Below are 26,313 nucleotides of genomic sequence, written 5' to 3'. Positions count from 1 at the left end.
AAAGGAGAAAAAGCTAGAAAATGCACTTTTGTGTTCTGTACTGTAGCATTTGGACTGCTTGTGTTCAAGTGGTGATTTAAACAGGATAACAATTTAACCAAAAGTAGTGGATTTGAAGACTGCAGTGAATGCCTGTTAAGTCAATGAAGTCACGGCAACTTAAGGGAAAAAGTGGCAGATCTGATGCAATTTTCGGGAGACAAATGATGGATTCTGGGATAGTTGAGGCAGAGTAAACAGTCTGAATTTTTTCAATATGCCAGACCCCATGTGGTCAGAGTCAGAAATTGCATCTAAAAATATCTAAAAAGCTACAAATAGTCTCAGAGTGCTGTTAAAATGTAGGAAACATCAAACCATGATGAAATTAATATGTTTTTTGAGTCTGAGGGCGCGGTTGTCCTTTAAAGGGGCATTTATTCAGGAGATATATTCAACTTTAAGATCATCCAATGCAGGTGCATCTCTTCTGCACTAGTGAAGTGGTATTCTTCTAAAAGAAAAGTGAAAGTAGCCCTTATTGTGAAAGTAGTGACACAGAAAGCAGGTCAATCCTGCAAATTTAAGTTGCATTTCAATAACTCACACCTGTGTACTGTGCATCCCCAATAAGTTACCATGTTATATCAAAGAAATTGGGATGTCCCTAACAGGAATCTTGAGACGTGATTAAACAAAATAAGTAAATTACATAAATTTGTGCAGAGCAATATAAACAAGAATGTGCCCAATTCCATCGCCATGCTTACCTTGACTATTGTTGCATCAATACCTGCGAGGTGTAAAATGGGTGCAGCATTCTTTTCAAATAAGCTTCTTGCCTTTCTAAAAAAGGAAAAGTAAATGGGTAAACACAAGTAAGATGACAAACCCAATTCTCTTCTTTACCAAGAATATCACATCAAGTTCATGTTTAGAATCTAAAATGCATACTTGAGCAACAAGCACAATGTCTGTAAACCACATATATGTAAAAATAAATTAAAAAAAAATCTTTACTTAGCTGATATAGACACTAGTCTTACATTTTGTACTGTCACTAAATAGCAGTAAAACACTGACCTCACAGTCTGGTTGGTCAGTCAGCCAGTCGCACGCGTGGACACACACACACACACACACACACACACACACACACACACACACACACACACACACACACACACAGTGGAAGTGCAATATGTGAAAGGAGCTGTTGTACCCAATACAAGAGGACATTAATGTATCACAGAAACATTGATTAGATACATAAAGTTATGAGAGGAAACCAGAGCACTCAGGAGGAAAAAAAAAGCTATGTAGGCACAGAGATGGCATGCAGCTTTCTCACAGAAAAAAAAAACAGGCAAGAAATAAGCACTACAGGCTAACTATGTTATTACTCCAACATTGTGCTGCCCTACATCATATTCAAATATTACATTCACAAGATCAGGTTCAAACCTTCAGGTGGAGGCTTGGGGGTCCCCAAAAGTTACCATGACCTCATGCTAGGTACAACATTTGGAGGTGTCTGCATTAGGAGGCAAAATTAACAAACGTGCATTTGCAATAAAGCCAGAATAATATCTGCAAAATAGACTGTGTGTACAGTCACTGTTAACAGGTTTGCGTCTTTCGGCTTTTCTCGGTTAGGGGTCGCCATAGCGGAACTCCGGTCCACTACTGATTGGCAGAAGATTTTTACGTACTGGCTTGCCGGGCCTAACGCACAACCTTCAACGAAGGAACGCCCATTCACGCATGTCGCTACACAGAAGACGCTCTGAGAATCGAACAGGCAACGTCTAACTGTGAGGCGACAGCGCTAGGAAAAGCACATATGTAATAATGGACTTCTGGAAGTGGAATATTTCAGAGGTGAGATCACAGGACTAAGAAAAGAGACATGAAATGATTAGTAAAGAAATGTGGGCAGGAGACAGGATGGGTTGATTCAACTCATTAAGGGAAGCTGAAAATGAAGGAAAAGGAATTGGAAGTATTATTTAAATACCAAAGGGGCAATAAAGGTGTACAAAAGACATACTCCCTGAATTATCTGATACATGACAATGTCCCACTCAGTGGACCTACGCTTAGAGCCCTGCTCCTTGCTATTGACAAATCAGCATTTTTCTCTCTCTGAAGCTCCTGTGCTTGAAGAGTACCCATACTCTTCTGGCACATGCTATGATGTCATGCTGCGCTAGAAGATGTACAGCTACTGCAGTTGTTAGTTCATACCTAATGAATGAGCTAGCACATTCCTGCAAATCAAGGAAGAATGAAAGAATCCTGCACTGAATAAGAAAATACAATTGTGTAAAATCTTACCAAACAGTAGATGCCCTTCTCATTGTTGCAGTATTCTTTGCAAACGGGATTCCCTGCCAAAGGCAGCCCAATGTCTGGCCAGTATACAAAAGCCTTAGGATTTTATGGATGTCTTACATCACACATATGCTCCCTGCTCAAGGTATGTATTTATTTATTTACCGGGAAATTCCAACTGGACACAGGTCCTTTTTCAGTGGAGGCCCTGGGAGAAAAGCCCCACAGAACAACAAATGAGCAGCAGAGTACACGAAGAAAGTACAGTTGTATACCTACCATAAATGTAGATGTTAGAGTGTATTCACTATTGCAGTCATTACACTCGGTTTATCCTGATGGCAGGCGACCCGCAGTCGGCCCAAGTTCCAAAGTCTTGGTCCGGCATAGGTTGCTGTCGCCTCCTCCCTGACGTCAGTGCGCCAGGGGTATAAAAGTTGCAACCAACGCCATTTTCTTCAGTTTTTCTTGCCCCAGATGTCAGGTGCCCCCAGATATGAAGGCTGAAAAGATAAAAATATGCCAAACAACCATGCATATATTACTGTAAACATTACCTTCATCTAAAAGCAAATACACCACATAGGTTGTATAGAGTTGAGAAGTACAGAATAGTCCCAGCAAAGAGGGGGATTGTGGATGGGTAACCAGGACTGCAACAGTGAATACACTCAAACATCTACATTTATGGTAGGTACACAACTGTACTATGTTAATCATGTTTCACTGTCGCAGTCATTACACTTGGGTAGAATCCCAAAGCTGAGGTTGGGTGGCTGGGTCTAGATTGGATTTGGCGAGGCTAACAAGCCCTGCAGAACTGCAGTGGCAAAGCCTGCTCTGGATCTGGAGAAGAGAGGTAGGTGGTAGTGCTTGGTAAAAGTGTGCACTGAGCTCCAGGTTGCAGCTTCTAATATGTCCTTGGCTGGTACCCCTTTGAGGTAAGCTGCTGAAGTGGCTGCTGCTCTGGTAGAATGAGGCCTAATGCCCTTAGGCACAGATTTGCCATGTTGTGCATAACAGAAGCGGATGCAGTGTCCTATCCATTTGGAGATTGTCTGCTTTGTAATAGGTTTTACTTGTGATCCTGCAGCATATGCTACAAACAGTTGCTCAGTTTTTCTGAAAGCTTTTGTTTTGTCCAAGTAAAATCGTAGCTGTCTGTGTATATCCAAAGCGTGTAGAAGTCTTTCCCCTTTATTCTGGGGATTTGGGTAGAAAGCAGGCAAATGAATGGTTTGGTTTAAGGCCACATTGGAGACCACTTTTGGCATGGATGTTGGGTTCGTCCTTAGAGAAACCCTGTCCTGGTGAAAAATGAGGAAAGGTTCCACAGCCATCAATGCCTGTAACTCTGAGACTCTTCTTGCTGAAGTTATTGCTAGGAGCAGAGCAGTTTTCCATGACAAGAATTTTAGATCAGCTGTGCTGGCTGGTTCAAATGGAGGCAGTGTTAGTTTTTCTAAAACAAAATTGAGGTCCCAAGTAGGTACTGGTGCTCTCCTAGGGGGTCTTATATTCTTTGCCCCTCTGAGGTACTGTTGTAGTAGAGGATGTGAAAAAAAATAGGAGGATCCGTATTGTAATGAGCTGAAATGGCAGAGGCATGGATTTTAATAGATGAAAAAGATAGAATAGTGCTTCTCCCGCTGAGTTCTTGGGTTTGGTCACTAGAAGTAGATTTTTGCTGCTGGAGTGTAGTGGTCTAGTGGAGCAGTAGGGCTGGAGAAGGTTTTGAAGGGATGAGGCTTTAAGAGGATGGTTTACTGACTTGTAGGTGAGACAGAGTTGATTCAGGTGAAGAAGTTGAGGGAGTTCAAGCCAGTCAAGTTCTCTAAGTGAGATAGAGTGGTGGCTACGATAAAATGCACCAGTGACAAACTTAGCAATTTTATTGTAGCAAGCCTTGAGCTTGTTTAGGTCTGTTTGTCTAAGGATGGTAAGTATAGGAGAGGAGTAAAATTGAGATTAGGTGGGAACTGGCAGCAGAAATTCTGGCTGTCTTTGTGAGGAATTGTTTCTGTACAATGCATCTACTTTTTGTGAACCTTTTTTATGGTAAGAGAAATGTGAGTGTCAAATTTGAGATTGTTAGCAATCTCAACACCAAGTAGTTTGGTGTGTTCTGTTGGGGAGATGACGGTATTGTCTTTGGCTAAAATATTAAAGTGGGGGATAACTGGGTTAGATTTAGTGGGTTGGAAGAGGAGTTCAGTCTTGCTTGGGTTGAGTAATAACTGGCCATTAGATAGCCAGTTTTCTACAGATGAAAAGGCTTCCTGTGTGGTCTTGTGAAGTTCAGGTATAGTTGAGGCTGAGCAAATGAGGGTGGAGTCATCTGCATACTGTATAAGAGAAAAGAGGTATAGGGCCATAAAGGTGATGTATGGACGCACAGACTTCAGAACTGAAAAGCCCCAGAAAGAACAATATGCCTAGGAACTAGGAGGAACATGTGCATCCAGGAGAAAAAAAGAAAAGAATTCCAGGCCAGGAAGACAAAAGGTGAAAGACTGAGCAGAAGGGGGAGGAAGAAGGGAGCAAATACTACAACAGTGAAGAGAAGGATACCTACTGTTATGGTAAGATTTTAAACAACTGTACTATGTCATTCCATATCAGAATACGTTGCAGCATTCTTTACAAATGGGAGAGTACAAAAGCTCAAGAGGAAACATGGAAGGAGGAAGATACAGAGGAGCCCTCTAGAAACCTATGCAGGATAGCTCTGGCAAAGCCAGCTCTTGCTCTGAAACAACATCCGGTTTGTAATTCTAAGTGAAGGTATGGGCAGAAGTCCAAGTAGCAGCCTCAAGGATGGGACTGGTATCCAATCCTTTGAAAAAAGCACCAAAGGAATCAACAGCTCTAGTACAACGAGCCTTTACTGATGTAGAAAGACATTTTCCATGAAAAGAGTGATAAAAACAAATGGCCTTACAGATCCAGGAGGATATGTTTTGCTTACAAACGGCGAAACCTAGAGATCTGTGATGAAAAGAAACAAAAATTTGCTCAGATTTGTGAAAGGCCTTAGTCTTATTCAAATAATATCTGAGTTATCTATGCAAATCCAAAGTGGGAGGAACCTTCTCACTAGCAGACTGTGGAGAAAGAAAAACAAAGGGGGCAAATTAAGAGACAACTCATTAACCACATTGGGAATAAAAGAAGGATTAGTATGAAGAGACACCTTGTCCTTATGAAAAACTAAGAAAAGAGGAACAGCCAGAGCCTTGAGTTCAGAGACCCTCATAGCCAAATCAAGGGCCAAAAGAAGAACAGTCTTCCAAGTACAATGTTGCAAGGAAGTGGCACCTTTGTGGAAGGTTTTGCACACCCTATGTGACATCAAATTAGAATCTTGTATGCCTAGATGAAAATTAGAAATTGCTACCAATTGAACCCTGATAGTGGCAGCCGCAGATCTCTGGTGGAAAAGCTCATACAGGAATTCCAAAACCACTGGAATGGAGGTGGTATAAGGGTCAACATTCTTTTTCTCAGCCCAGATAGAGAATCTCCTCCATTTACTGGAATATAGTCTCCTAGTGGAGGGTTTATGAGAGGACGTTAGGATATGAATCATAGAGGGTGAGAAGTAGTGAAGCCTGACTAGAGATGGAACTGGAGCAGCCAAGCTGTCAAATTGAGGATGTGTAAAGTGGGATGTAGCGAGTCTGACGTGTGTCAAGAGATCTGGCACTGGGTCCAGAATCTAAGGATCGTCTAGGAGAAGAGACCCGAGAAAGGGGAACCAAACCTGACGAGGCCAGTAAGGAGCAATGGGGATCAGTTTGCTTCCCAGCCGTTTCGCTTTCTGAATAACCTTGGGTATGAGAGAAAAGGGGGGAAAAGCATAAAGGTGACCCAGAAGCCAATTGTGAACAAGTGCGTCTCTCACTGACTCCCCCGGAGGGGGGATGAGGGAGAAGTAGCTGCTGCATTTGGCAGTGATCGGGCTGGCCAAGAGATCACAGCAAGGCTGTCCCCATCTGCGGAAAATCTGCTCCACTATTTCCTTTTTCAGAGACCACTCGTGAGGCATTAAAATTTCCTAGCCGAGCTTGTCGGCTATCACACTGGTTGTCCCTGGAATGTGCGTTGGCACCAGAAAGCACTGGGAAGATATAGTCCATTTCCAAACTCGAATGGCCTCTCGACAGAGTGGGAATGATCTGGTTCCGCCCTGTTTGTTGATATACCACACTACCGACCTGTTGTCTGACTGTATCGCAATCGTCCCCAGAGGCAGAAGGTTGTGAAGTGTTTGCAAGGCCAGGAGCACCACCCTCATCTCTAGAACGCTGATATGCAGGAGAGCCTCGTGATCTTGCCATGTGCCTTGGACAGTCCTGCCTAGATAATGCCCCCCCCCCCCATCTGTGAGGCATCTATGGTCACAGTGGCAACGGGTTGGCAAAGAACAAATGAAGTGCCTGTGGTTAACTGATTAGGTAGAGTCCACCAAATGAGGTCCTTCTTGCAAGAGTCTGTCAACAGTATGTGATGGGATAATGGTAGGTGCTGGAAGGACCATTGGGACGACAGCAGCCACTGAAGAACCCTCATGTGTAGTCTGGCTAGCGGCACTAGTAGTATGATGGAAGCCATAGTCCCTAGAAACTGCAGAATAGTCTTGGCCTTGACCTTTCGTAGGGGGAGAAGACACTGAATTTCAAGGACCAGATTCTGTGCCCTTTCTACTGGAAGACGAGCCAACATGTCTACTGTGTCTATCTCTGCGCCTATAAAATTCACAGACTGAGAGGGCAATAAGGCAGATTTTTCCCAGTTGATAGAAATCCCCAACTGGGCACAAAGATGAATGGTAGCGTCCCTGGTCTGAAGAAGTAGATGCCTGGTGGGGGCAGTCAAGAGCCAGTCATCCAGATACGGAAACACCTGGAATCCTCGACGTCTCAGGTGAGCTGTCACTACTGCCATACACTTGGTGAACACCCTGGGGGCTGTGGTGAGACCAAAGGGCAGAGCATGAAACTGGCTGGCTCCCAGCCAGAAGCATAGATGACTCTTCGACGCTCTGTCCATTTGTATGTGGTAGTAAGTGTCTTGGAGGTCTATAGAGCACATCCAAGTGTCTTTCCCTAATAACGGGAGTACAAACTGCAGTGTCACCATCCGGAACTTGTCCTTATTTACTGATTTGTTCAATCTGCTGAGGTCCAAGATGGGCCTCCAGTCCCCTGTACTTTTGGCACTAAAAAGAATCTGGAGTAAGTTCCGGATCCTATTTGGTCTGCTGGGACGGTCTGGATGACTCTTTTTGCCAGTAACTTGTAGACCTCCACAGTTGCCTGATCCCTGTGATTGGGTGGAACATCCGGGATCCTCTTGGGAACATAGGGTGGAAGAGAAAAGGGTATAATACAACCTCTGGTAATAATTCTTTGTAGCCATTTGTCTTGAGTGATACTTAGCCAGGCTTCTGGATACAAAGAAATGTGACCTCCGACTGGCTCCAGAGAAGCACAGTCGGGTCCCACATCAGGAGCGCTTGTGAGGCCGGCCCTGAAATGAATAGCAGCCTCCCTGGTTTTGCTGTCCACCCCTGCCTCTAGGGCAACATTGACCATTTCCTCCTCCTCCTCTGCCTCTGAAGGAGGAGTCACCCTGTGTATCTTGGAAAAACCTCTGGGACTTCTTGAACCACATTTTACCACCACTCTGACCCGTAGGTTACGGTCTAGAGGGGACAGTAAAACGTACTCCCACAGCAGACAGTGTTTTTCCTTCTTGCTCGCACTGGGTGAGTGTGTCCTTTACCTTGGGTCCAAACAATGAAGAACGGTCGAGGGGGGTATTGGTAAAGGTAGACTTGAACGGTTTCGTAAAATTACACAAACGCATCCAGGAATGACGGCTTAGGGAAATTCATGAACCCGCTACTCTACTCGCTCCATCGGATGCATACGAGATAAGCCTCATGGACGAGTTGACAATAGAGTTCAAGGTGGACAACTGGGCAGACACCTTGTCAGGTACTCCGTCAGTACATGTACCTTGTAGAGAATCTCCTAACTCCTTAAGGAGATCTCTCTGAAGCCTCATGAAGTGTGTAAGGTAGTTCAGTGATCTAAGAGTAAATGCCACTGAAGAGAATATACACTTCCCATTTCTGTCCATCATTCGAGACTCCTTATTCTGCAGATGAACAGAAGAAAATGTTTCCGCTAGCTCCTTCTTAGTGGCCGCCGCCACCACCATGGCATCTATGGGAACACCTTTAGACAAAAATTCCTTTTCTCTGGGTGCAGAAAGAAACTTATTTGGTCTCCTGGGGACTGACTCCACAGCATCAGGAGTATCCCACACCTTCCGACTAACTCCATGAGTTCGTCGAATGGTGGGGACACCCAAGAGGCTGAAGGTTGAGACCAGAAAGCCTTCAGGTACACTGACTCCTCATCAGAAGGGGTGACAGTGGGCCAGCAACACCTCAGCTTAAGGATTTCCAAGATGTCTACGAAGGAGACATCATCAGACGACGACTTGGGAGACCCTTCTGACTCCTCGAGGTCAGTGTCCGAAGTAAGAGATTCATCCTAGGAGTCTACATGCTTCCTCTTGCATGTTCTCTTCCGTGGGGGCTCCTCGGAAGGATATAAGAGTGGGGGCCACCAGCCGGTGGCTCCTGAGGCTGCGGGTCTCTGCTGTCCAGAGAGAGAGTAGGCACTGAGACAGAACTAGGTGCCCTTGGGGGAGAGTGTTGGTACCCCTGGTAGGAGCTAATGATCGGGAAAGCACATTCCTCACCATCTCGAATGCCGACCTCTCCGACTCCAAAGACCTCCTTGGCTGAGAGGATATCATGGATGCCATCGGTTCCAGAGCTATCGGCTCCGACAGACGTAGGGTCTGAGCTCACACTTGCCATCATGCCAAGAGGAAGGCTTGGAACTGAGGAGGTTCAGTTCCAGGCGTCTTTGTCTGGGCCGACAGGGGAGCTTCGCCTCCTAGACACCATGGATGGCACCGAAAGTGTCAGAGCAGAAATCGGATTCAAAACAACCCCAGGGGGAGCTGGAACCAAAGGTTCCACCGGTGGCACCAAGCGCTCCAGCTCCGGAAGACCAGCATGGCTCGGAGGAGGAATCACAAAAGGGGGGGGCAGACTCAAGTGGCCCCGGAACCGACTGGGTCAGAGCCAACAACAATTTAGGTACGGCAGATGACTTCAGCAGTCTCAGCACTACCCTCTCCACATCTTCTTCCGATAAACTCCTGGAAGACCTGGAGGACAGAGTAGGAGAACAGGATCTATGCAGTATAGGTGACTTTAATGTAGGGGAGACCGGTAAAGGGTCCATGGTCCGGCTCTGTTAAATACTCTCAGTGGTCGGCTCCAAACTACTTGGCACCAACCCTGTAACCACTTTAGTAAAACTCTTGATCGGCTCCAAACTCAGTGGAGCAGATGAGACAGTCATTTTGTCAGGCTTAGTAATTTTAAGAGGCGGCTCCGAGACACCAGCCGGTGCCGGGGTGGGCCTCTTAGAGGATTTGGACTTTTCCTTTTGAGATCCCTGAGCTCTAACAGAGGAGGAAGAGCTAGCCAGATCTTCCTCAAAAGAAGACTTTAAGAGACCTTTTAGAATAAGCTTATTTTTTTCTTTCTTGCAACACCCTAGCACTAAAAGAGTGGCAAAATAAGCAAGTTTCTTGTAAGTGGATGGCCCCAAGACAGTAAACGCAGTTACAGTAGCCATCTGTTATGGACATCTTCTGTGAGCATTTTATGCATTTTTTTAAAGCCTGATGGCTTATGATCCTTGCCTTCCTTAGACATCTCACAGAAGATGAACTTACACACACACACACACACACACACACACACACACACACACACACACACACACACACAAGAAAGTGGGATGACTAGGTCCTCTAACTTAAACAGGCCTAGCCCTACAGGAACAGTACAGAAACACCAGGAGGACTAGGTCCTCTAACTTAAATGGGAATAGCCCAGGAAGGAAAGAAAGGTAAACTAGATCCTCTAACTAAAACAGACCTAGGGGGCACAGAAACAAATAGAGAGACTCGCGCACACATACTAGAAAAAGGAATATAATCTGAATTGAGGAAAACACAAGGAACAAGGTCAATAGAACCTTGTTCTGACTGTAACAGAAAATATAAGCAAGTGGAAGCTCTGCAAAAAAGTTATTATTTACAGTATTTACGCAGGCACACACAGTCTAAACTAAGCGCAAAAGGCGCCTACAACTACTAATATCAAAGGGAAGAAAAACAGTTGCTAAAGGAGTCTAAACAACTATAACAACAAAGTAATAACTGGCACACAGAATACCAAGTACTATAAGACCAACGGCCAACTGTACTTAAACAAATTGCACACAAAAGGCGCTCTACTAAACGCTAACTATCTAAATGCAAACACTACACTAACTATAGCTATAAAAAGCTAGATAACACTTTGAAAACTGAAAATCGAAGATTTATCCAAAGTTTTGAAGAAAATGTTAGCCACGGCCAAGAAGAAGCACATCCAAACTCGTCAACACGGCAAACGAGATCTTGGGATTGTACTGGTGCACCATGGGATACCTACCTAGCCACAAGCAAACTTAAACATATGGGTATCATCTGTTCCCAGGACATGTTTAGAAAGTGCATTAACAGTGGACCCGATCCTTATCTGATACAGGTGTTCACGTATCCTGCCCCTAAACTTCCTGTCTGTCTTGCCAATACAGAATGCCCTGCATGCTACACAGCATGTAAGATATACTACATGCTCAGACATACAATCAGCAAGAACCCGGAACTCATACCTAGTACCATTCAGTGGTACACAGCATCAACAACCCGTCAAAGAAACCTCTCCAGACAGATGGAAAACGGCTCAGTGGACCACCCTCTACCTGACACAATAGGCCTCATTGGTGGCCATCTCCAATCCTTATGTATCTTAGGGAAGCCCTGAATCACATGTATGAGGGGGTCACAAATGTAAGGTAGTCAAAAAGCTCTTCAGCAACAATATGGCTTTTGAAAAGGTCTTCAAGCATATCATATATCCCCTGTACATGTAGCCTTACTGTGTCATACTCAATGGGGCAATAAAACCTCTCATCTCCTAACATCCGCTTCATGGATTCATCATAAACTGTGCAATTCATTACTACCAGCCTCCTTTATCAGCTGGTCTAATTACTAGGGCAGGATCATTCCTTAGACCTATCAGCGCTTTCCTCTGTTTGTCAAGTTACCCTTGATATTATGATGATTCCCCTCAGTCCTCATCCTACAAAGATCATTCTCCACCAATTTATTAAATGCAGTCACTAGAGTTGGTACACCAGGAACATGCACACTAGCTTTCTTAAACTGTTTATAGTTAGACACCAATAATCTATCCCTAAATTCCAACTTAAGACATATATCCCTAACAAAAATCTTAAAATCCACCAAAGTCTCTGTAAGATCACTGAAGCAAGTGGCGATAAAAGTCAGCCCTTTAGAAAGGACAGCAACTTCATCTTGCGTTAAACTGCGACAGGAGATATTAAAAACTAGTGTACCCCCGTTCTCTCCCACATCCTTTTGAGGTTGTGGTTGGTTTGGGACTCGGCAGATAAGTTCCTTTTCTGCCTGCCCCTGCTCATTGAACCCCCACCCCCCCCGTGTATGACACTGATGGGGAAAGGGTGCTAAACACCATTATTAAAACTTCCAGAAGACCCATCAACCTGTGAATCAGCTGTATGGTGGACAGGCTTCCTCAGAACAACTAATTCAGTGAGTCTATTTGTATTATCAATGGTGACGGTCTCAACAACACCAACATTAGTTTGGCTAGATACCCCTGCTGGCTCAACAAAGTTTTTATTATCAGCATCTGCTAACACATTCTCTATACCCCCACAGTAGTAAGTGCAGCTCCAGCTGTTACATCCTTCACAGCACTGTTACCATTACAACCAATTGCAGAACAACAGATCTTTCAATGTTAACAGCATTAACACTCTGTGAAACATTAGACCTATCCGGTCGATGAACAGTACTCGTATCACGATCAACACTAACAGTCCTAGGCCATGTAAAAACATGTCCTAGCTGGAAAATCTTTAATGTCTCTCTGTAATTTATGATGTTTTTGTTCAAACAACCGTTTCTCATATAACAACACACTGTCAAGCAAAATCTCTAACGCTTTATCAACCACTTCCTTAAGAAAGCATTCACACAATAGTCTCTGTTGATCCTTGATAACAACACAAAGTATCCTCCTCAGGCGTAAAAAACTCATTCAATAATGTCATGTACTTGAGACTTACCTCAATATTTACTTGCTGCCATTTGTATAAATGTTCTGGATATACATATCTGGAGATATACCCCTGTTTTACACCCAGGATGTGGGAAGTGTTAAGGATGTTATTATGACTCATTGGGAGGTGCTGACAGTAGACCCTAGTATCAAAGAGATCATAGGAGATACCCCACAATTTGTTTACAAGAATAAATTTAACCTGAAGAGGTTATTGTGCTACCCTAACCGTAGAGTTGAGAGGCATGATATGTTGGAGACGTTTCCTTGCTATCAGTGCAACTTTTGTGATTGTATACATTCTAGTGAGAGCTTTGTTCACCCACTGAATTGTACTAGGTATGAGTTCCGGGTTCTTGCTGATTGTATGTCCGAGCATGTAGTATATCTTGCATGCTGTGTAGCATGCAGGGCATTATATGTTGGCAAGACAGACAGGAAGTTTAGGGACAGGATACGTGAACACCTATATCAGATAAGGATTGGGTCCTCTGTTAATGCACTTTCTAAACATGTCCTGGGAAAGTACAGTTGTTTACACTTACCATAAATGTGGATGTTCGAGTGTATTCACTGTTGCAGTCATCAAATTTTGGGTTATCTGCCTGCAGGTACCCCTCAGCTGGCCTGAATAGCAGAGTCTTTGGATTTCTGCGTCAGATGCTGTCACTTCTTCCTTGACGTCAGGTCACCAGGGGTATAAAACATGCAGCTGATGCCATTACATCAGTTTTTCTTGCCCCAGATGTCAGGTGCCCCCAAAATAGGAAGCAATTATATGGTATGGTACACCCCCCCCCCAGCAAAATGCAAATACACATGATATAATATATGCCAAACAAGAAGGAAAGGTAGAGCCAAGAGAAGTCAGGGGGCTGGAGGGTGGGTAATCAGGACTGCAACTGTGAATACACTCGAACATCTACATTTATGGTAAGTGTACACAACTGTATTATGTTCTTCATGTTTCACTGTTGCAGTCATCACATTTGGGTTGATTCCCAAAGCTAAGGAAAGGAGGAGGAAGTTAAAGTGTATTAGGGTCAGCTATTAATCCCTGCAAGACTGCAGTGGCAAATCCAGCTTTGGATTTAGAAAAGACAGGCAAGTGGTAATGATTGGTGAAGGCATGTACAGAGCTCCAGGTAGCAGCTTCTAGGATGTCCCTGGTAGGGACCCCTCTCGGAAATGCCGCCGAGGTAGATGCAGCCCTGGTGGAATGTAATCTTACCCCCTGTGGGGTAGGTTTTCCACAGTGCTTGTAGCACAACTAAATGCAATGGGCTATCCATTTGGAAATGGTTTGCTTTGAAATAGCCTTCCCCTGTGCCCCTGCAGTAAAGCTAACTAGCAGCTGTTCAGATTTTCTGATAGGCTTAGTCCTGTCCAAATAGAATCTAAGTAGTCTGTGCACATCCAGAGAGTGCAGTATTCATTCCCCTTTGTTTTGTGGATTAGGGAAAAAAGTAGGCAAATGAATGGACTGATTAAGGGCCACAGAAGACACCACCTTGGGCATAAAGGAAGGATTAGTCCTGAGGGAAACTCTGTCCGCATGGAAGATAATGATGGGTTCCATTGCCATGAGAGCCTGTAATTCAGACACTCTTCTAACTGAAGTAATGGCTAGAAGGAAGGCTGTTTTCCAAGAAAGGAATTTCAACTCTGCTGTAGCAGCTGGTTCAAAGGGGGGGGGGGGGAGCTTTTCCAATACAAAGTTAAGGTCCCAGGCTGGAGTGGGAGCTCTCCTGTGGGTCTTAAATTTTTGGCCCCTCTAAGGAATTGCTTTAGCAAGGGGTGAGAGAAGAGGGGCGGCTCGGTATTATAATGTGCTGAAATGGCAGAGAAGGATAGGCCCTTGTGGAGCATTTCTGTTAAGTACTGTAGAATATGAGGGTAAGCTGGGCACCACTGTGCCCAACCCCTGAGCTAGGCTCCAGGAACAGTATCTTTTCCGATTTTCTAGTACTAGGCCTCCTTGCCTCCAGAATGACATCTAGTACCTGCTTACTGAGGGATGCTAGGGGAGAGCTCAATGAATTAGCCAGGCTGCAAGTCAGGGTTTGAAGCTGAGGGCGCAGAATCTGGCCCTCCTGCTGGGACAGCAGAGAATGGGGTCTGAGGCAGGTGCCATGGTTGTAGCAGTGTCATACTGCACAAGAGGAGGCACCAGTGTTGGTGTGGCCAGTCTGGTGCAATCAGTATTGTCCTTGGCTTGCTCTGTTTGATCTTTAGTAGAACCTTCGGGAGGAGAGGCAGAGGGGAAAGGCATAAACTGAGAGGCTTTCCCAGGTGAAGGACAGGGCATCCACTTTCCAAGCTTGGCTGTGGGGAGATCAGGTGCAGAATTTGTCCAACTGGTAGTTTTGAGGGGAGGCAAACAGGTCTACCTTTCCCCCATTTGTTCCTCAAGAGCTTGAATATTTTGGGTTCTAGTTTCCATTTGTGTGGGTCCATGAGATTTCTGCTTAGGTCGTCTGCCAGTGAATTTAGTTTGCCTGGCAGGACCTGAGCTTGCAGGTGTACTTGGTATCTCAAGGCTGTGTTCCACAGAGCCATGGCTAGTCTGCAGAGAGGGTACGAGTGGGTTCGCCCCGCTTGTTTTTGTACCACATAACTGTGGCGTCATCTGTCTTTACCAATAGTTGTCCTGGAAGTATATGGTCTTTGAAGGCTGTCAGAGCATTCTGTACAGCTAACATTTCTTTTTGATTGAAATGCAGGTGCATCTGTCTCGGGTTCCATCTGCCCTGAATGCACTGCCCTGCCATGTGAGCCTCCCATGCATAGTCTGATGCATCTGTTGTTAGGGTTTGGGCGGCAGGGGGTAGAGTGAAAGGGAGTCCCCTGTTGTGGTAGCAGGCCTCTGCCCACCAAAGGAACTCTGTCTTCATACAAGGAATGATAGAAATCATTGTTTCCAGGTCCTAAGAATGTTGACACCATAGGCTTTTTAGATACCATTGTTGTTTCTTCATATGCAGTCTTGCATATGGAATTAATAAAATGCAAGAGGCCATGAACCCCAGGGCTTGCAGTATTTTCCTTGCAGATAGCTGGGGTTTTGTGGCCAATAGTTTGAAGTAGGTTGTCAAATAAACTTGTTTCTCTGGAGTGAGGAATGCCATCTGGGAAGTTGTGTTCAAGCTTGCTCCCAGGAATACAATCTGTTGGCATGGTACTAGGTGAGATTTCTTTTCGTTGATGGTGTATCCCAGTGAGGTTAGAAGTTTCTTTACGAATGCCAGGTGTTGTAACAGAAAGTCCTGGCTTTCTGCCTGAATAAGACAATCGACCAAGTATGGGTAAATCTGAATATTTCTCTGCCTGCAAAATGCGATGGCTGGAGCTAGACACTTTGTGAATACCCTGGGCACAGTAGATAAGCCAAAGGGAAGTGCAGAGAACTGATAGTGCATGGAGCCTGCCCTGAAGCGTTAAGTATTTTCTGCAAGATTCCCTTATTGGGACGTGCAGTAAGCTTCCTTTAAGTCTAGGGTTGCCAGCCAGGCAACCTTGGCTAGCATGGGAAGAAGCTGTTGCAAAGTTAGCATTTTGAATTTTGGAACTACCAGAAAGGTGTTGAGAATAGAGAGCTCCAGGATAGGACATCAGGAGTTGTCTTTTCTGGGTACCAAAAAAAAGTCTTGAATAAAAACCTTGTCCCCTTTGTTCTGCTGGGACAGGTTGAATAGCCCTGATATTGAGAAGAGAGAGAACCTGCTGTTGGCCTCCGCCCATTGATTTGGGGGTAGGTCTGGCCAACCATTTGGGGGTGGAAGTGGAATCTGTATCCTTGGGAAACTATGTTCAAAACCCATTTGTCCTGGGTAATGAGTTCCCAGTTTTTTGCATGCAGGGCGAGCTTTCCTCCTAAGGGAGCAGGTAGTTGAGCAGGGCTTGGAAGGGTTAAGGTTAAGTCATTGTGCTATTTTTCCATAGGGGGTGGCTTACTACTCCCTGCTTTGGAAGTGGGAGCCCCCCACTGTTTAGTTATGTGCATAGCCTGAGACTGTAGCCTAGGTGGTCTGCTGTTCCTGGGTTTGGACTGAGAAGGCCTGAAGGGACTGGAAAGGACCAGTTCTTTGAAGGCCAATGGCTACTGAATCTGGGAGGCGCTTGTAGGAAATATTTAACAGTTTGCAAAGATTTGGCTTTTTCTTCCACCCTTTTGAGGACTTCTTCTGCTTTGTTGCCAAAAAAGGCGGTCTTGGTTTAAGGGAGCATCCAGTAATTTAGCTTTTACATGATCTGGCAAGTTTTTTTCCGTAAGCCAAGCATGCCTTCTAATTACAGATCCAGTGACAGCAGCCATGCAAGATGCTTCTAAAGCGTCAAAACCACATTGCAACATATGTTTACCAACTTGTTCTGCAGAATGCATTCAATCCTGCAATTCTTTGTGTTCAGTACAGTCAGGAATCAACATAATTTTCTGTTAAAGTAGCCCCATAACAAGACTTAATGGCCAAAGTAGCAGAAGTGTATACCTTCTTACCTCATCTGTCTAAGGCTCTAGAATCTCTATCAGAAGGGGTAGGATTTTTGGCAGCAGTAACCTTAATGCCTTTTGGTCCTTGGGAAATGGTCTCTGGATCCGCAGAAGGATTCTTGAAGAGGAACTTGTGAGAGTCAGGTACTCTGTAGTACCAGTCAGGTTTACTGGGAGCTGGAGGTAAAGTGTCTGGGGTAAGGCTAGATTCCAAGAAAGCATCATCTACAATGTCCTGAACAGAAGGGATAGCTAAAGGCCTGTGTTGAGGTTGTAGTAAGAATTCCTAAATGCTCCCTAAGAGTGTGCAAGGTTTCACCGAAAGAAAACTCCTCTGGAGGGTTAGCAGAGGAAATGGAATCCTCTGCATCAGAATCCTCATAAGTAGATAAGGGCAAATCCTGGTAATCAGAAGGAGCAGAAATATCAGACTCCTGATCATTAAGAAAATCAGTTCTAGGTCTCTTAGAGGGGGAAGGCAGGCTTCCCCTAATTAAAGTAACAAGGTCTTCAGTCATTCTAAGCATTTGTTTTTTAGGCATATGGGGCCTGAGCCTGCAATTGGTCGTCGGTGTTCTAGGCGTGGTGCGAGTTTTTGGCCTGGATGAACACGATGGCGTCAGTTTAATATGAATGTGTGCAGGCCTGAATACACCCTCAGAAGACGGTGCCTGCACAGCGGCTCCGGACCCATCCAAAGTAGAGACATCCACAGGCTCCATAGTCAAAGAAGCATCTCGCGGCATAGCAGACTCCGATCGTGTCTCAGTAGAGGCCTGCGAATCAGAAGTAGCTGGTATCAGGGACTGCGAGAGCACCTCACTGAGTACCGGCAGACTGGCGACTAGCTTAACGGAAGCGTCGTCAGCAGTTTTGGAACTTTGAGGTCTGTCTCTGTCTTTATCCTTACTTTTTTTGGAATATCGGTAGTCGAATGGCTTGACGAAGCCATTTCGGAGTACACAGAACAAGTACAAAAGTAATTAGCTGCAAAAATAGTCCAACAACAAATAGTTCAGGAGTTGAACAAGGCACAAAACTGACAATGAGGGACGTTGTGGTCTAGGCTTAAACAGTGGATGCAGTAGGAATGAAAGTCTCTATGAGGTATTTGCTTTCCACAGGTAAGACAATTGTTAACTTTTACTGACATCGGTTAGAGCAAGAAAAAGGATCCCCAACAGGGTAATTAGCTTTTTTGAAGACTTCGAATCTGAAACTCGAAAAAGAAAATTTCAGGAGTAAGCCGACCGGCACATGTGAACTGCTTCTGCTTCGTGCACTGCACGGCAAGAAAGACTGATGTAATGGCATCACCTGCATGTTTTATACCCCTGATGACCTGACTTCAAGGAAGAAGCAACAGCATCCAACGCAGAAATCTGAAGACTCTAGTATTCAGGCTGGCTGAGGGCTACCTGCGGGCAGATAACCCAAATGTGAAGACTGCAACAGTGAAGCACGAAGAACATCAGATGATACCCATATGTTTAAGTTTTTGATGCAACATTTGCTACTCCCAGGGGTGGGGACACCAGGAACCGAAATGAAAGTCAGGAAGCTAAATGGATCATTAGGCTCAGGGCGGATCAACACCCGGGACTTAATGACAAAGTACCTCTTAAGCCCTTTTTAAAGTCCAGAGGGCTTAGGTAGAGGTAGGATTGTGTCATTATGTGTACTTTTTTATATGTATATGTTTTTATGTATAAGTAAATATTCTATCAGATTTCTCATATATTATGCACATATATATATATATATATATATTATACATTCTTTATATGTTTATATTTTTATACGTATTTATTGATTTATTTAATTAAGTATTTAGTTTTAGTGTAGAGATGCCTGTTATTTGCAGACATGCTGATTCTTTTAAGTTTATTAATTATTTTTTTCATATATAAACGGAGTATCTATCTTGTGACTGCATATGGTCTGATGAAGCCCTGTTGGGTGAAAGCGCTCATCTCAGTTACGTTTGTTGTGGATCCTGAATAAATCATTTTATCTTATCATGGACTGGATGTTTTTTGACCCTGACAGCCTTGTGTTGCTCCAATACCTGTGTTTTTTATTTATTATTATTTTTGGATTGTGTGTGGTGTTCGGAGCATTCACTCCTTGGGAGTGGTTATTATTTTTTGGTTTTACAAAACACGGTTACTTAAGAAAGGGTCATGGGTAGTCAGACAGTGAGCAGTTATACAAGAGTTGTCCAGGTAGCTATCAAAGAACATCATCTGCTTCTCAGTACTGGAAAGTTTTTGTTGGAAACTATAACCAATTCCCATGGCCACTTCAAGGTCCTCGGCTCTACACTGGTTACTTAGGAACTGAAGGCTTTAGAATATTTCATGACATGTGGGTAGACTTTGGTTTGTTCTCTACTTGTTTTTATGGACACTTACAAACAAAACATCTGATCTCTTGGTCGGGCATAAGGTACAACACAAGATTTATTAAATGCATTTTGGATGCAGTTATTGGGAAATGTCCACAGAACATCATTTATCACTGAGCCTTGTGTCTTCCTCCTACACAACAACCAGTCTTCAAAATGGATTAGTTTGGGTGTACAAGGAGAATATTTGGTTACAGAATGGATCAGAACAAGAAATTATAAGTCTTTCCTGGAAGGATGTTACTTCTGCCAGCATGGACTACTCATTTCTTAAACTCTTCAGCAATATTTTCACACTGACAAAAACTGACCTGCATGCTTCCCACATCCTCAGCTATTTGCTGAAATTGTTAATCGGACAACATTTTCTGGACATTTAAGTAGGTAATTCACCCTGGGATAAAAGCGAGAAAATTGTGCAGTTAATCTGGACACCCTCATTGAGACTAACGAAAGAACTGGTTCAAAGTAGGACACAAACATCAGAATATGAAAAGCTTAAAAGCAGAACTGAAAAGGCCAAAGTTATGCAGGAAAAAGGTACAAAGGACAAGAGTAAATACCTGTAAATTCCCATGTTGGGACCATTTTTGCTCTCTGTTTTAGTATTTGTTTTTCCTTTGGATGCAGCTGTGCAGAAAACATGCCTGGAGCATAGGTTCAAGGAGGAGCTGGAAGGTGAAACTATGCACAAAGATAAGCCTGAATATTTATCAAAGCGGAAATATGACTTTCTGTATGATAAGTCTGCTAAAAAGGATATAAAAGATGAAGTTACAAGATGAAGGCAGGTTGTCTGCATCAAGATAATTGTTCTGCTAGTTTTCTTGACGTTAATCACAGATTCTACAATCTGTCTTTTTGCGTAAAATAAATGTATTCTTTACATTTTAAGAAGCTGCAAAACTAATTTTTCAATACTGTAAATCACTTAACTGGTGAGTCACACAGGTGTAGACAGCAGCAGTTTCCAAAAAGTATAACAAACTGTCATTAATAATCTGCAAAAGCCTCCAAAGCGGACATCCAAGCAACCTCCACCCCGCAACACTAAGTGCCCGATTCTGCCACATAACACAAGCACTCAGGTCACTCCAGAACAAGTACAAATACGACTCTGTCATTGTCCATGTTGTTGTGAATGACCTGAGCCGTACCTCCCGGGACTACATGAAAAGTGACATGGAAGAGCTCTCTGATCACGTAGCCCAGGCAGGTATGACCCTGACCCTGAGTAGCATCCTGCCCTCACCAAGTATGATACCACGGTATACAGAAAAAATTATCAATTTCAACAATTGGCTAAGTTTCTGGTGTCATTCAAAGGGGATCCAGTGTCTGTCCGCCTGGGATGACATGCTGGACAAGCCACTCTGCTTTGCTAGAGACGGCTTGCACCTGTCACCCTTAGGCTTTCGAATACTGGCCAAGGCTCTTGCCACCCCCATAGTGCCTTTTTTAGGCAAGGCTCAAAAGACAAACCCACAACCGTAAATAGCACAAGTAACAAAAAACTGAGGGTAATGCTACGCAATGCCAGAAGTCTAAACCTCAAAATGCACGCACTCAAGACACTCCGCAGTATGGAGAAAATCGATATATGTGCAGTAACAGAAACCTGGTTTAAGGCTCCAGAGAGCACCCCAGCACTACCAGGCTACAACTCATACCATACATTTCGGCCACAGAACCCAGACCGAAATACAAAAGGCGTGGGCGTATCCAAATTCATTAAGGATACCCACACCTCCAGGTTAGTGGCACAGCACAATGCTTCAGAGAGCATCCACATGCAACTAATAATGGGCAAAACTGCAATTCAAATTGTAGCTTGCTACAGATCACCAACCATGTCCCAGGACCCCCATTTCGCATTTCTGGAAACACTGGGAAACAAAGGTCCTACCAGACACCCTAATATTGGGTGATTTCAATTACCCAAAAATTAACTGGGAGAACTAGTCAAGTACTAACTCCCCTGCCCAACATTTCCTAGAATTTATAAACTCAAATGTCCTGGATCAACTGGTCAACACTCCCACCACAGGTGACAACATATTGGACCTGGTCATCACCAACATGGGTGACCGGTGTTCCACTCCGGAGGTCAACCCCTCACTGGTTAGATCTGACCATAAACAAATCACTTTGGATATCCATATTCCGCCCCCACCCCTGGACAAGGAAACCACCGTGAAAAACTTTTCAAAAGCAAACTTCACATTACTTAAGACCGAGGTGGAAAGTTTCAGAGCCCCCATGCTAAAGGATAACGCTGTCCAAGCTGAAAAATCCTTTACGGGCACCTACAAGAATGCATGGATTGTGCTATCCCAAGCAAAACCAAGACTCACTCCTCCAAGAAAAGGAAACCAATCTGGTGGACCCCTGCCATAAACAAGCTATACAATAGAAGGAGGAAACTAATACAGAAAAGAGTAAAATCCCAAGAAGGGAAGACATCCCTGATCAGTATCAGCAAGAAACTACAATCCCTCATAAAATCATAGAAGACGAGCTTCGAAAGAAAAATTGCCAAGGACTCCAAAGATAACCACCAGTCATTCTTTAGCTATGTCAAGAATCTAAGTGGCAATGCTCAGATCTGCTCGGAGTTAGTGCAGAATGGCACAAAATACACTGAACCGACCGATATTGCCAACATCTTGGCAGACAGGTTCAGTGCAAACTTCACCCCCTCTCACTCCCAAAAGGGCCCATAACCATACCAGAAGAATGTAGAGCCCATGAAATCACACTCAGGTTAAAACAGCCCTCTCCAAAGCCAAAAACACAGCATCAATGGGACCGGACGGTGTCCCAGGCTGCGTCCTACACGAGCTCAAAGACGAACTAACCCCCTCACCTAAACACACTGTTCAAACTCAGCCTATACACAGGCTACGTACCCATAGAGTGGCACACATCAACTGCTATTCCGCTCCACAAAGGTGGAGCCACAACAGACCCCAGGAACTATCGCCCTATAAGCCTGACTATCTTGGTCTGCAAGGCTATGGAGCGCACCATCATGGAACTCATTAACAGAGACATTGGAAAAGTACAGTTGTGTACACTTACCATAAATGTAGATGTTCGAGTGTATTCACTGTTGCAGTCATCACATTTGGGTTATCTGCTTGCAGGTAGCCCTCAGTCGGCCTGATTATCAAAGTCTTGGGCCCTACGTAGGTTGCTGTTGCATCTTCCATGACGTCAGGTAGTCAGGGGTATAAAGCATGCAGCCAACACCATTACATCAGTACTTCTTGCCCCAGATGTCAGGTGCCCCCATAATGGGAAGCAATTATATACAAGGTTACACCTCCAACAAAAAGCAAAAACACCAGAAAGCCTTAAGCATAGTAAACAAGAATAGAGGTACAGTCAATACAAGTCAGGGGGCTGGATGGAGGGTAAACAGGACTGCAACAGTGAATACACTCGAACATCTACATTTATGGTAAGTGTACACAACTGTACTATGTTCTTCGTGTTTCACTGTTGCAGTCATCACATTTGGGTAGATTCCCAAAGCTAAGGAAGGAAGGAGGCAATTAGATAGCATTAGGACCAGCTATAAGGCCCTGCAAGACTGCAGTGGCAAAGCAAGCTCTGGATTTAGAAAAAACTGGCAAGTGGTAATGCTTGGTGAAGATATGTACAGAACTCCAGGTAGCAGCTTTTAGGATATTCCTGGTAGGAACACCTCTGAGAAAGGCTGTAGAGGTAGATGCAGCCCTGGTGGAATGAGGTCTTATCCCCTGTGGGGTAGGTTTTCCATGGTGCTTATAGCAGAAATTAATGCAATGGCCTATCCACTTTGAAATGGTTTGCTTTGAAATGGCCTTCCCCTCTGCCACTACAGCAAATGAAACCAGCAGCTGTTCAGATTTCCTGAGAGGCTTAGTCCTGTCCAAGTAAAAGCTAAGTTGTCTGTGCACATCCAAGGAGTGCAGTATTCATTCCCCTTTGTTCTGTGTATTAGAAAAGAAGGTTGGCAAATGAATGGACTGACTAAGGGCCACACTGGATACCACCTTGAACATAAAGGAAGGATTGGTCCTGAGGGACACCCTGTCTGCATGAAAGATGATGAAAGGCTCCAATGTCATGAGGGCCTGCAATTCAGACACCCGTTTTGCTGAAGTGATGGCTAGAAGGAAGGCTGTTTTCCAAGAAAGGAATTTCAACTCTGCATTTGCAGCTGGCTCAAAGGGAGGTAGAGTGAGTTTTTCCAATACAAAGTTAAGGTACCAGGCTGGAGTAGGGGCTCTCCTGGGTGGTCTTAAGTTTTTGGCCCCTCTGAGGAATTGCTTCAGCAGTGGATGAGAGAAGAGGAGTGGCTCTGTATTATAATATGCTGAAATGGCCTAGGCATGAATTTTGATGGAAGAAAAGGAAAGGCCCTTGTGGAGCATCTCAGTTAAGTATTGAAGAATGTGTGGTAAATTGGGCACTGTTGTGCCCATCCCCTGAGTTTGGCTCCAGGAACAGAAACTTTTCCATTTTTCAGCATAGGACTTTCTAGTACTAGGCCTCCTTGCCTCCAGAATGACATCCATCACTTGCTTACTGAGGGATGGCAATGGAGAGATCAGGTAATTAGCCAGGCTGCAAGGTTCAAGGTTTAAAGCTGTGGGTGCAGAATCTGGTGCTCCTGCTGGGACAGCAAGGTAGGGGTCTGAGGTAGGTGCCATGGTTCCAGCAGTGACACACTGTGCAAGAGGGGGTACCAGTGTTGGCGCGGCCAGTTTGGTGCAATCAGTATTGCCCTTGGTTTGTCCCGTTTGATCTCTAGTAGCACTTTGGAGAGGAGAGGCAGAGGGGGAAAGGCATAGACTGATAGGTTTTTCCAGGTGATGGACAGGGCACCCACTTTCCAAGCTTGTCTGCGGGGAGTCCTTGTGCAGAATTTGTCCAATTGGTAATTCTGAGGGGAGGCAAACAGGTCTATCTCTGGGCTCCCCCATTTGTTCCTCAAAATGTTGAATATCTTTTGGTTCCAGTTTCCACTTGTGTGGGTCCATGAGATTTCTGCTTAGATCGTCTGCCAGTGTATTTAGCTTGCCTGGCAGGAACTGACCTTTTAGGTGCACTTGGTAGCTCAAGGCTGTGTTCCACAGAGCCATGGCTAATCTGCAGAGAGGGTATGAGTGGGTTCCCTCCTGCTTGTTTATGTACCACATAACAGTGATGTTGTCTGTCTTTACCAATAATTGTCCTGAAAGAATGTGGTCTTTGAAGGCTGTTGGAGCATTCTGTACAGCTAACATTTCTTTTTGATTGATATCAAGGTGCATTTGACTCGGGTTCCAGTTGCCCTGAATGCACTGCCCTGCCAAGTGAGCCCCCCATGCATAGTCTGATGCATCTGTTGTTAAGGTTTGGGTGGCATGGGGTAGAGTGAATGCCAGTTCCTTGTTGTGGTAGTAGGCCTCTGCCCACCAAAGGAACTCTGTCTTTAGACAAGGGATGACAGGAATCATTGATTCTAGGTCCTGAGAATGTTGACACCATAGGCTTTTTAGATACCATTGTAGTTTCCTCATATGCAGTCTTGCATATGGAATTAGTAGAATGCAAGAGGCCATGAACCCCAGGGCTTGCTGTATTTTCCTTGCAGATAGCTGGGTCTTTGTGGCCAGTGGTTTGAAGTAGACTGTCAAGTAAATATGTTTCTCTGGCATGAGGTAGGCCATCTGGGAAGTTGTATTCAAGCTTGCTCCCAAAAATACAATTTGTTGGCAGGGTACTAGATGTGATTTCTTTTCGTTTATGGTGTACCCCAGAGAAGTTAGTAATTTCTTTACAAATGCCAGATGATTTAATAGTATGTCCTGGCTTTCTGCCTGAATTAAACAATCGTCCAGGTATGGGTATATTTGAATATTTCTTTGCCTGCAAAATGCAATGAATGGAGCTAGGCACTTTGTGAATACCCTGGGCGTAGTAGATAAGCCAAAGGGCCGTGCAGTGAAAGTACAGTTGTGTACACTTACCATAAATGTAGATGTTCGAGTGTATTCACTGTTGTAGTCATTAATTTGGATTATCTGCTTGCAGGTAGCCCTCAGTTAGCCTGATAAACAAAGTCTTGGGTCCTGCGTCGGTTGCTGTCCCTTCTTCCATGATGTCAGGTTGTTAGGGGTATAAAACATGCAGCCAATGCCATTACATTAGTCTTTCTTGCCGTGCGGTGCCCGAAGAAGCAGTTCGCAAGTGCCGGTCGGCCGACTCCTGAAATTTTCGTTTTTGAGTTTCAGAACCAAAGTCTTCAACTAAAAGCTAAGTACGCCCGTTGGGGAAACTTTTTCTTGCTCTTAACCGATGCCAGTAAAAGTAAATAACTGCATTACTTGTGGAAAGCAAATACCTCATAAAGATTTTCATTTGTACTGTATTCCTTGCCTAGGCCCTGACCACGACGTACCTTGCTGTCGGATTTGTGCCTTAGTTAAATCTGTCGTCAGTATATTTACGCTTCTAAATATTTTGGTGCTCGGTTCAATTATCCTGATGTGTCTTTAGTCAGCCTTCCCACTACCGACATTCCAAAAAAACGCAAAGATAAAGACAGAGACAGGCCGCATAGGTCCAAAACTGCCGACAATGCTTCTCCTAAGCCAGTAGGCAGTTCGCCGTTACTCAGTGAGGCACTTCCGCAGTCCCTTATACCCACTACTTCTGATTCGCAGGCCTCTACTGAGACCCATTCGGAGTCCGGTATGCTGCAAAATGCTTCAACTGTGGAACCTGAGGATGTCTCTACCGTGGAAGGGT

The 26,313-nt window shown here is 44.4% G+C and overlaps 1 protein-coding gene across 1 annotated transcript in view; it reads right to left on the bottom strand.

The window, feature by feature from the left end:
- AGK (acylglycerol kinase) overlaps window positions 1–26,313 on the bottom strand; it is a 929,730-nt gene that overhangs the window by 751,143 nt on the left and 152,274 nt on the right. Inside the window, exon 5 of the mRNA XM_044088489.1 lies at window positions 750–825. Coding sequence (XP_043944424.1) covers window positions 750–825 — 76 coding nt within the window. The remainder of the gene's footprint in view (window positions 1–749; window positions 826–26,313) is intronic.

The sequence above is a fragment of the Protopterus annectens genome, chromosome 11.part0, assembly GCF_019279795.1.
Source record: "Protopterus annectens isolate FY-2018-M chromosome 11.part0, PAN1.0, whole genome shotgun sequence".
Lineage (NCBI taxonomy): Eukaryota > Metazoa > Chordata > Ceratodontiformes > Protopteridae > Protopterus > Protopterus annectens.
The sequence above is the reverse complement of the archived record's forward strand: the minus strand, read 5'-3'. Positions and strand labels throughout refer to the sequence as shown.